The sequence below is a fragment of the Pteropus alecto genome, unplaced genomic scaffold (genome assembly GCF_000325575.1).
Source record: "Pteropus alecto unplaced genomic scaffold, ASM32557v1 scaffold24, whole genome shotgun sequence".
Classification (NCBI taxonomy): Eukaryota; Metazoa; Chordata; class Mammalia; order Chiroptera; family Pteropodidae; genus Pteropus; species Pteropus alecto.
In genome coordinates this window covers 3,273,665-3,286,148 of record NW_006439192.1, presented here as the reverse complement: position 1 = coordinate 3,286,148, position 12,484 = coordinate 3,273,665, and the positions used below count along the sequence as shown (strand labels likewise).

General features: G+C 29.0%; 1 protein-coding gene across 1 annotated transcript in view; it reads right to left on the bottom strand.

Annotated features, from left to right (window-relative positions):
• Positions 1 to 9,562, bottom strand: part of ADAM2 (ADAM metallopeptidase domain 2) — a 93,840-nt gene extending 84,278 nt beyond the window's left edge. The window contains exons 1-3 of the mRNA XM_006916283.1: positions 9,508 to 9,562; positions 8,863 to 8,939; positions 3,401 to 3,456 (exon numbers count right to left, since the gene is read on the bottom strand). Of these exons, the coding sequence (XP_006916345.1) occupies positions 3,401 to 3,456; positions 8,863 to 8,939; positions 9,508 to 9,562 (188 nt within the window). The remainder of the gene's footprint in view (positions 1 to 3,400; positions 3,457 to 8,862; positions 8,940 to 9,507) is intronic.
• Positions 9,563 to 12,484: the final 2,922 nt, after the last annotated feature.

The window sequence follows — 12,484 nt, the reverse complement described above, 5'->3', positions numbered from 1 at the left end:
CTCCCATAAGACTGTCATCTGGTTTATCAACAGAAACTTTGCAAGCCAGAAAAGACTGGCACAAAATATTCAAAGTAATGAAAAGCAAGGATGTACAACCCAGATTACTCTACCCAGTATAGCTATCATTTAGAATCGAAGGACAAATAAAGCGCTTCTCAGACAAGGAAAAGTTAAAGGAGTTATCACCACCAAACCGGTATTACAAGAAATGTTAAAATGACTTCTTTAAGAAAAAGAAGGAAAAAAGATTAAAAATATAAATAATAAACTGGCAGTAACTACATATCTATCAACAATTACTTTACATGTAAATAGATTAAATGCTCCAATTAAAAGACATAGGGTAGCTAAATGGGTAAGAAAACAAGACCCTTACATATGCTGCCAACAAGAAACTCACTTTAGATTGAAAGACACACACGCAAACTAAAAGTAAAGAGATGGAAGAAGATACTTCATGAAAATGGAAACAGAAAAAAAAAAAGCTAGGGTAGCAATATTTATATCAGACAAAATAGACTTTAAAATAAAGGCTATAACGAGAGACAAAGGAGGACCCAGTAATCCCACTTCCAGGTATTTATCTGAAGAAACTCGACATTACTTCACAGGTACATGTGCTTACACATATTCACTGCAGTGTTATTTAAAATTGCCAAGATATGGAGGCAAGCTGGGTGTCTGTCAATGTATAAATGTATAAAAAAGAAGTGGTGTGTATATACAATGAAATATTACTCAGCCATAAAAAGGAATGAAATCTTGACATCTGCAACAACATGGATAGACTTAGAGGCTATTGCGCTGAGTGGAGTAAGTCAGACAAAGATAAATACCATATGATTTCACTTATATGTGGGATCTAAAGAGCAAAATAAACAAACAAAACAAAAACGATCTCATAGATAGAGACTATTTTGTTTGTTGCCAGATGGGAGGGGTGAAAAAGGGGAAGGGATTAAGTAGTACAGATTGGCAGATTGGTAGTTATGAAATAGTCATGGGGATGTAAAATATAGCATAAGGAATATAGTCAATAATATTATAATAACTATGTATGGTGTTGGGTACTAGATTTATCAGGGCGATCACTTCAGAAGTTGTATAAATAAATAATCACTATTTTGTACACCTGAAGTTAATATAATATTTTATGTCAACTGTAATTGAAAATGAAAACAAAAACTATTTAAAAAAAGAATGATGAGAAATGTGAAAGAATATATTAGAAATAAATATGACAGAATAACTGAGTCAGGAATTGCTTACTTGGAAGAACCATAGGATCATTCACCCAAGCTTATATCAAATAAGAGGCCCCAATATATATCCAACAACATTCAGAAAAAGTTCATAGAGTGAATGAGGAAAAAGAAATATTAAAATTTAAAATTGACAAGAAGTTTCAGAATTGAATTAAGGATATTAATCCTCAAATTGAAAAATTATAGAACCCTTAGATATAAACAAACAGACAAAATGCATGACTAGTATATCACAGACAAACTATAAAGCATCTTAAAACATATCACAGTACTCATAGGAATTAATCTCTCAATATACTAATGTATATTGATTCTTGAGTTTGACAAAAACACCTTTGAGCAATGTGATAAAATCCCTGTTGTTATAATTTCATATGTATGAAGGCTCTAGAGGACTGCCAAATTTCTGTGACAAGGCACAGACTGGACCTAGCTCTGCACACAGCCCTAGCCTCATAGTCTGTTGAGAGTGCAAGTGGTATCACTCTATTTATATATAAACTGTTGGCTAAACCTGAAACTAGCTACCAAGATACCCTGGGAAAGGACTGCCAGGGCTTGAGGAAAACCAATAACAGTGGTCACTGAAGGTTTCATGACTCCACAAGCAAGGGCCACCTGGCAGTGTCTCCTTCCCACCCCAGTATTACTTTATACTCATCTCTCATATAAAATGTAAAAACAGGGAAAACTTTTCATTTTACTATAATTACAGATTTGGTAATAAGTAAAAAATTGGATTTATAATATTCTATTTGTGGTTACTTTATTGATATTTAGTAACAATATTTTGAATTTTTTGGAGTCAAGAATTATTTGGCGACCACAATTTAATTTCCAAAAAGCTGATGTTTCTTTAATTAAACATTTGTCATTGTGTTCTAGATTTCATTGTGCTAGTCATTGAAAATGTGGTTACTCTTCAAAAGATTTTGTGTTCTAGCATGTGACAATTTTGTCCAAATGTGCTTTGACAGTTTTTTGTCCAAATGTGCTTTGATTGTGTATAAGAAAAGCATTAATTGTAGCATGTGCAATATGTGATTCATAAATCACTATATCATCATTAGTTGCATATTTTATATCTTTTATCCTAATATAAAAAAAGCTTAAGAAATCAACTGCTATTGTTGCATTTTTAATTCAGGTCTTATATTTCTAAGCAATTATGCTTTATATATTTCAAAATATATTAAACATTTGAATAAACATTGTAGTTGTGTAGCTGTAGACAGATTCACAGAATGCTTTAGGCCTAACCAGTGGCTCACTCTCATGCCCATCACTTGGCATTCCAAAGTAGCGCTGACCGTGAGAGTCTATCTGGGTTTTCCCTACGCATTCCTAGCAAAAAATGTAGCATTTTTTTTCTCCATGAAGAAGTAATTTTGAGTAAGTTTTCAATGTCTTCCTTCAAGCTAATATCATTCATTTTCTAAATAGAAAAGTTTCCAAGCTTTATGACATATAAAAGGATTGCAGCTATGAAATCTAGAAGCGATGCAGATGTATTTCTTATTTTTGTATTGATTTAGTAATTTCACTTGCAGACTTCTGCCTGTCGTTATTTTTAGAAGTCTATGTTTATCATTTTAAAAAGGATTATTACAATTTTGGATTTTCTTTATTTCTTAGTATGATGTGTTTGTTTTCCCCAAACTCACCAGGTGGCATGGAATTAAGTTTGGCTAACTACAATTATATTCTAAATTCTTATTACATTCTGACACAGTATGTAAACTTATTTTTTTAATTATCACTATTCTTTTTACCTAAAAATCTTCTATGTTTTTTCAAATGGAGTTAAATATAAAGAAACTCAAAATAAGTCATAGTTATGTTTTAATAAAGATAGAATATTATCAAAATTCATCCTCCATGAAACCACATGAATAACCAAAAAGAAATCAAGTGCTACTGGGAAGGAGGAAGATGGGAGCATACACTATGGATTCAAGTTCTAGATATTGATTATATAGACTTTAAAGGTTTTTTTAAAGGATAAAAATAAGAGACAAATGAACAGCCAGTAACTAGAAACATTTACGAATGCAAAATAAATACATTCTGAATAATTATAGATAATTATAAATAAAACAAAGACAGGTGATAAAATAATGTAGATCACCTACTTTTGCATTAAGTTTACAGTGTATGTTTTCCCTTCAATTAAAATGTTGTAGGACACCTAGCAAGAGAGCATTTTAAAAAGACAAAGAAAAATATTAGAAAGAAGAACTATCATTTTATATTAATGACAATTAATTCTAAAACACACAAATACAATAAAAAAGAAATTTTATAATTTAATATGGATGTATTTCAATAGAATTTGATATTAAAATATTGGCTTTCATAATAAAAATGGGTGGAATAATATGATTTGTGTAATTTCTTATTTGTTAACTTCTAAAGTTATCCACTAAAATAGAACCTGAAAGATTATTTTCATCCAATAATTGTATCTCAATAAAGATTGATACCATTACAAAACTATCTAAAATGGAAGAATGTAACTAAATTACTCAATAAGAAATTTATATAGTAGAGCAAAGAATTAATAGCACATAGTATATATTTGTAGATTTTATGTCTGTTTCAAGTTTATAAAATAGTCATTGATATATTTTATTAATATTAGGCTTAGGAAATGATGTCTAGAAGATGGAAAATTTCATCTTTATAGATGAATTTGGAGAACCTTGACATCATTACATCATTGAACATTCCAATGCATGAGCATGGGATAATTCAATTTATTTAGGTCCTTAACTCTTCTCATCTTTTTTTGGTGTCTTCAATGAGGAGGTTTGCTTATTATTGTTAGATTTATTTACATGTTGATTTTTACAAAGTGTAAACTGAAACTTTTTAAAAATTTCATTTATATTTTTGTTTTGCAGACTAGAAATACAATTAATTTTTTTTATTTTATTCTTGTTTCTGGAAAACTTACTGAATTATTTTGTTATTTTAAATTTTATCTAGATTATTTTGGATTTAATTTTGCAAACAATCATTTTATCTGTAAATAATAATAGTGTCATTTCTATTTTTTCGATTATTAAGCCTATTTTAAATTTTTTTTTCTCTCCTTATCGAACTGGCTACTACGTCCAGGACAAAGATAAATAGAAAATATAATAGGGTGCATCACTGTCTCTTTCTTGATCTCAGGAGGAAAGCCTTCAATATTTCAACTTTATGCATGATTTTTTTTTCAAAGGCATTTGAACTTCTCTATAAGCCACCAATGACTATTATTTTAATCATTACATGTTTCAGGGATAGAAACATTAAAGAAAACTATATGAAATGACTTGTCACCAATTTTTACATTAAAAATAAAAATATTACAAGCATTTGAAAACAATTTTAAGTATTCTCAGTGCCACTCCCAGAGTTACTTCCGTTTCTCACACTCTAGCTAACATCCTGAATTTTATATTTATTATTTCCTATATATTTTTATATTTATACTAATTATGGGTATTTAAGTAATGGTTTTGTTTTGCATAAATTTTATCTTTAACTGACGTAGTCCTCTACAAGTTAAATATTTCACTGCTGAATCACATCTGGTGCTTAAAACACTCCCTCAGACATCGTAAGCATACAAACATTTGCTATTATCATCACCAATACATGTAGCTTTATCATGAATTTCTTTGTGGTATAATATTCTATTTTTTAAATATAGCACAATTTATTCATCTATACTGTTATGGATGTTTAGTTCTTTTTTTTTTTTACTATTTTAAGCAAAACTCCAACAATAATCTTGGACGTGTCTCCTTATGAATATTCGTTACGTTTATGTTAAACTAAACCGATGAGCGGACTTATTTTATTAAAAGATAAGTACTTACACAACTTCACTTGAAATTTACAATTAATCTTCAAATTCATTGTACTAATGTCGGCATTCATGAACAGTAAATATTATCCTTTTATTCATATCCTATCATATCATATTTTGTTTTGTTAAATTTGTCATTAATGACATAAAATAGTACCCTATTGTGTTTATTTGACAATTCCCTGTAAATGTCTCAATTTGTATATTTGATTTTTCTGTTACTCAAGTTTAATAATTAATTAACTTTGTACATGTTTCTATTTTGTTGTTTGTTTTTTATATTATTGATTTGTATGAATACTTGATATATTCTGAATATTCTTTGCGTGTTGTATTATATAGATTGCACATGTGAGTCTGGAACCTTTTACACTTTGTTTATGGTAGCTATTTATTTATGTAGTTACATCTAGATGTCCCTTAGTCTTTATCTTAAGAATTTGTGCTTTTTTTTTTTTTGGTTCAATCCTTCCTTATTATAAAATAGATTATAAAATAATCTTCTCTTGCCTTCTAAATGTTTACTATTTTACTCTCGATGTATGCTTTTAAATTATCGTAAATAATTTTGGTGTATAATGTGGCATTAATGTAGTTTATTATTATTCTATATTGTTAATTAACTGCTTTTCACCATTTATTAACTAGCCCATTCTTTATTCAGTGATTTCAATGCTACCATTGCATTGAAAAGTTTTTTTATATGTGTGGTTATTTCGGAGGTGCTCTATTCAGTTCTATTAATTTATTAGTCGGTCTTTAGACAATATATTATATTATTTACTAAAATTTTAAAATATACTTTGATGTGAATCACCTTTTTATTTTCCAAAATAAACAATTTTTGACCTTTTATCATTCCATATGAATGTTAGAATCAACCTGCCATTCTCCATGAAATTCCTTATTGGAACTGTAGTCAATCTATAGATTTGAAAAGTAACCTCAGAAAATACTTAGTATTCTTCACTGACAACATGATCTATCTCTCCAATTTTATCAGTGGTTCAATAAAACTATATCCTAAAGAGGTCTTATATTTATTGGTAATTAAGTCATTTGTAGCAAAAGTGTGTATTTCATATATGTGTATATGTATATATACACACATGCATACATGTATATGTATATATACAATACTCACACTTTATCAAAAATATGAATTATTTACCCATAAATATTATTAAATATGTGTGTAAATATATATCTATATATGTTTGTTTATGTTTTCTCTTATTTTTGTTCTATATTTTTCCTTATTTTTAATATTTGAGTGTTTTATACTTTTTCCTCATCTTACTCCTTGGTTATAATATTAACTGTAATGTTGAAAAGAAAAGGTCATAATAGCCATCCTTCTTTCATTCATAAGTCAAAGAAATTCTATTTATGATTTATTATTAGTTTTACTATTAAGAAGATACTTTTGTACGCAGATTCAAATTTTTTTAAGTCTTGGTCATTTCCCCATTTCCTATGAGTTTGTTATTCTATAAAATTTCTTATCTCTTCAAGGTTTTCAAGTTTCTTGAAACATTTATTCATTTTTTTACTTTTAAAATTTCTATTCTATATATCACTGTGTCAACTTTTCCACCCTTATTAGTAATCTTCTTTATACTTTTATTTTGTGTTGCCTTAAAACTATTTTTGCCTGATAAAAATATAGTTAACAAGCTCATTGTTGGTTACAATTTGGTATAATTTTACTTATTTTTGTGTTAGAATTCTATTTTCATATAATTTAGGTGTTTCTCACATATTTTTAAATTGAATTTGAAATATATCATTTATGATAAATTTAACCAATTAATTTTTATTTAACAGTTTTATTTAAATTTTATTTTGCTTATTAGATTGAGACACATACTTTTCTATTATTTTACTTGTTATAATTTCAATTGTACATTCAATTTGTTTTAAGTTATACATATACACTACTTTTTAACTAGCTCCTGTTTTTGTTATTCTTTGGTTTAGTTTCAGTTTCTACCTTCTGAAGTACTTAATGATTTTTTTCTCTTGTAACTGAAAATTATTCACATACCCTAATTTCTGAATGAAATTTCATTTGAATAATACTATAATACAAAATTATTTAAATTAAGAAAATCAAAGCTTTTATTTCACTATTGTCTCATCTCTGTTGTTGTTTTTGAAAGTTTATTAGTGTATTTATTATTTCGATGTGAGGATCTTTTACTTGGCTGCCTTTAAGATATTTTCTTTGCTTTGGTATTCTGATTTCAGCCGGTCAAGTTTTACTTGATTTTTATATACTCAATGCTGTGATACCTGGTCTGAGGATTCTTTTAAAAATATTTCTCAGTTAATATATGTTTAATATAACCTTTTCAGGTTTTTTATTTCTCTTTTTCAGGAATTCCAAATATTCTATACTTGAGCCTCTAATTCTATCCTACTTTTCCCCTTAGCCATTTATATGTTGCATCTATTTAGTCTCTTCAGCTGTCCCTGGTCTACTGTTAATTCTTGATTTTTTTTTTTTTTACTTTCATACTATATTTTTCATATCTAGAAGTTTCATTTAGTTATTTTTTAAAAAGTTTCTAGTTTTTTGAAGTTGAATATTCTCTTCTATGATCTCTATTCTTTCTTTGTTAATTATAATAATTATAAACATATACTGTTTCATATTGTTTGTAGCATTTGTTGAATCAAGAAATACAATATGCTTATTGATTCAAAAAATACTACTAGCCCCTTAATATATTTTTAGCACTGTTCTAAGCACTGGAGATAGAGACATTAACAAAATAGTCAAATTTTTTTCCTCACGAATTTGACAGTTGAGACAGGCCATTTTTATTCAACAGTCTTATAGGAATTACTATCAGAACCTAGTGGTGCCTGGCTGAAGATATTGCCCTCTAAGTAGATTCTGTGTATATTTTCTAATATGACCTAGCAATTACTCACATTTTTGCATGAAAGATAAAACTTTTTAAAAATACTGTTAAATGCTTCATCTGTTATTTTTCTATTTAAATAATTAAACTTGAAATTCTCATAAACACTCATCTTTGAAATGATACATTGCAAATTTTACGCTTGTAATATCCGCCTAAGTGTGACAAGTGGGTAGTTGCTAAGGAAGTGTTTGCATTCAAATTACCAGAACATTTACTACCCCGCTAAAAGAAAATTAAGGAGGGGAGATGTATCAAAACACATTTCATTTCTTTAGAAATGGTTCTAGAAATCAGTAAAAATTTAAAGACAAAAAGAGAAAAATTAATAACCTGAACCAAGATGAACTAAGATGGCATGAAAAGAACAGTCTTAATGATTGACATATTTGCAATCGAAATGCAAAAATCATTCACGTAACACTTCATTAAATCAAATGGCCATCACCTCACATAAGGAATCCATAAGCTTACTTAACAACAATAACAATTCTTTCCAAATACAGTTTGCTGATTGAGTGAGGAGAGAACCTAGCTGGATCAGTCAATGATTATTCAAACACTCAAAGGGGAAACAAATTTAAAAGATGGGACTTAGGGTTTTGATAATAGGCATCACTGCACCATATGTCTATAAAACATTGTTAATCTTGGTTCATTTTCAAAAGGCTTTTTTACTTAAGACAAATTGAATATAAATATAAAATTCAGCAAGTGTGCATGGATGAAAAATGTCAGGTTTACTTCTTAGTAACAAAATAGTCACACTGTATTTAGATCGTGAAAAATGTTAGTGCTTAATTACATGTGATTCAACTCCTTCACTTGTTAGTGACCGTATTTTCTCTGGAATTGTAATTTGCACACGTAGTCGTTGAGAATCTGCAAGGTGCAAAATGTTTCATTAGAGCAACACCCACTGCCTCATAGCTTCCTTCGTTATTTCCTCATCTAAAATTCATAATGTTCTATATGCCACTGCTTATTTTTATTATCTTTTCAAGTACCCTAGATTCACAGTCTTTCACTGATTACAAGACTTTGTAAAGAGTACATTGCTTTAGAAAAATTAATTTGTGGGTAGGTTGTGGTAATCCTGACGCAATAGGACCAAGCACTCTCAGTACTAATAAACTCAGGTTCTTTCGACCTTCCAACTACAAGATCCAGAGGTCAAAAATGCAGAGCATGAAACACTAATCCGGAAGCATCTAATCAAGCCATGCATGGCATTTCTCATCTTTTCTACGGTCCCAAAATGAGCGGGAAAGCCCCCTCACATCCAATGTGCATATAGGTTGAAGAAGGTGGCAATGTGGGAGTGGGTTAGAGCTTACAGAGTTGCCTCCCCAGCAAGAAAGCACTTTCCAGGGGCTATCCAGCCTCTCAGAGGAACCCCAGAGGAGAGTTGACAACCTTGACAGGTCAGAGGAGGGGTTTTTGTACTTACCATGGTCTGTCTGGATCTCGATGAGCCCGATGAGCAGAAGGAGAAAGCACAGCATGGCTTGACGTCCTGGATCCCAGCCGTAATAATGGCAGTTGGCTTAGCTAGAAGGCAGTTGGAAGCGCGAGGAGCCCCTTGACAGAGGCAGATGACCGTGCAAGCAATGGGGGATGGGGAGGATCGGTTCGCTGTTGAATGTGGGCGGGTTTGGCCCCTAAATATATGCAGTAGGAGGCTTCGACTCAGTTTGAAGTCGCCTTGAAGCTAAAAAAAGACCAAAATCACTCTCAAAGGACATGTTTGATGAACTATGAACTAATGATGAGCTAATGAACAGGAAGATTTGTATATAATTGAAGTTACATAAACATATTTTCTACAAACCATAGACACACAGCTCAACTAATATTCAAGTGAACAAACCAGTATAATTAGCACCTATATTCAGATCAAGAAATAAAATGTAGAACCACCATGGTGGCCCTCAGACAAGAGTTACTTCTAATATCATAGATTAATTTTGTCTGGTTTTGAACTTTACATGAATGGAATCAATCACCATGTACTTTTTTATGTTCTCTTAATATGGTGATTATAAGATCTAAACATATTGTAAGTAGCAATAGTTTTGTTTTTCCCTTGTTTTCGTATATTACACATTGAATGAATATAACACCATCTGTTTTTCCATTTTACTGTTAAAATTTGGTCCATTTACAGTTGCAGCTATTAAAAATCATATTTAGCTATTTTATTTCTTGTACATGTCATTTGGTGAACATATTAGTGAATTTTATTGAATATATTACTAGAGTGAAGCTGCTTGATCAGAGTATGCTTTAGTAGAGTTTCCCAAGACTGTTGTACAAATTTGTAATCCCATTTGTCATGTATTAGAATTACACTTTACATCAATGACTACACTTGTTTTTTGTCTTTTATTTCATTTTATTCATTCTGGTGGACCTGTAGATGTCCTGAATTTTGGTTTTAATTTGCATTTCATCATTGTTAATCATTAAGTTAATTTTTAATTATTAATTATTAAGTCAGAAATTAATTTAACACAGTTTTATGTGTTTATTGGCCATTTATATAGCTTCTTTTGTAAATGTTTATTTGAGACTTTGGTCTGTTTGCAGATTGAGTAGCCTTTTTTCATTCTTGTAGTACATAAAATCTATTAATGTATTCTAGATATGATTCCTTTGTTGAATATAATTGCAAATATGTTCTGTACCAGGGCTTACATTCAATAAATTTTTGTAGATATATATTTATATTCAGAAATTTACTTTTTTCTCATATTTTTTTGGAATTTTATGATATGTATCTTCTGGATATTGAATTTTATAAATTGAGGTGTTCACATAGTTTTCTCCATTTTCTGTTAATGTTGTAAATTAAAATTATTGATTTCCAGTATTAAAACAAACTTGTATTCCTGGGATATACTCTATTTGGTCATGATGTATTATATTTTTATATTTTGCTGCATTGATTTGCCAGGATTTTGTTTAGGATTTCTGCATCAATATTTTTATAAGAAGTATTTGTCTGTAATTTTCTTTTATTGTAACTTATTGTCAAGTTTTGTATCAGAGATATACTGATCTCATTTAAAAAATTGGAAAATGTTATCCCATCCTTTATTCTTTGAAAGAGTTAGTGTTATTTTGTGAATATTTCTTCCTTTAATGTTTTTTAGAATCTAGAAATAGAGTGATTTGGGCTTAGAATTTTCTGAGTTTTTTTTTTTTTTTTTTACTTACAAATCTAACTTATATTCAGATATTCTCTTTTGTTTATGTGTTAAAGAAAGTTCAGTTTCCAACAGAGTTTGTACATTTCTTCTGAGATGTTAGATATATAGCCAAAGTTGTTCAAAACACCTTTCCCTCCTTTATCATCTTTTTGAGCTCTGTGGAATCTGTAGAGATAGTCCTTTTTTTATTCTCAGTGTTGGTATTTTGTGATTTTCCTCTTTATTCATGATAAAATGTTCTTGGAATTTACTGTTTTTGTTAACTTTATAAAAAAATTGGTTTTGAATTTATTTTTTTCTATTATATGTTTATTTTCTATTTCATTGATTTTTGCTTTTGTGTTCATTTCCTTTTTTCAAATTTGGGTGTAATTTGTTTTCTAGCTCCTAGGAATTGAAGTTTATCTTATTAATTTAATAAGATATTAAGATATATACGCATTTAAAACTATAAATTTCATCTAATTTACTACCAAATTTAAATGTACTGTATTTATCATATTATATTTTGACATATCTAATTTCCATTAATATTCAGTTTAAAATATTTTTTTATTTTCATAATGATTTCTTTTATGCCCATGTATTATTTAAATTCCATACATTTAAGAGTGTTCCAATTACATTCTTCTTATTAATATTTAATTTAATTCCATTGTAGTCTCAGTCATACTCTGAATGAGTTTAAGTCATTTCAACTCACTTTGAGACAAGATTTATTCTCCATTAGACAGTTCATTAGAGATAGATGGCTCCATGTAAATTTTAAAAGAATGTGGATTAGTTAATTGTGAGTTATTCAACAAATGTCAATTAAGTCAAATTGGATAATAGAGTTTCAAATATTTTATATCATTGCTGCTTCTTGTGTCTGCTTATTCTTTTGATATAGTCAACTTAAATAGTAGATTTTTCTATAACTCTTTGTGTTCTATCAATTTGTGATTATTGTATTTCATTCTTGTATTTAATCAGTCATTTTGTAATTTTCCAGGTAGCAGAACAAACAACTAGGCCATTCTCAACAGCCAAGTCAGAAAATTTATAGAAGGGTTACTAAAGGGAGTACTAATCAAAGCAAGGAGAATGGCCTTAAGTGTGTGTGTGTGTGTATAAAACATATAATATATAATAATAATTTAATATATAATCATTTAAATTATTATATATTATATTAAATTGCATATTAATATATAATAACAATATATACACATA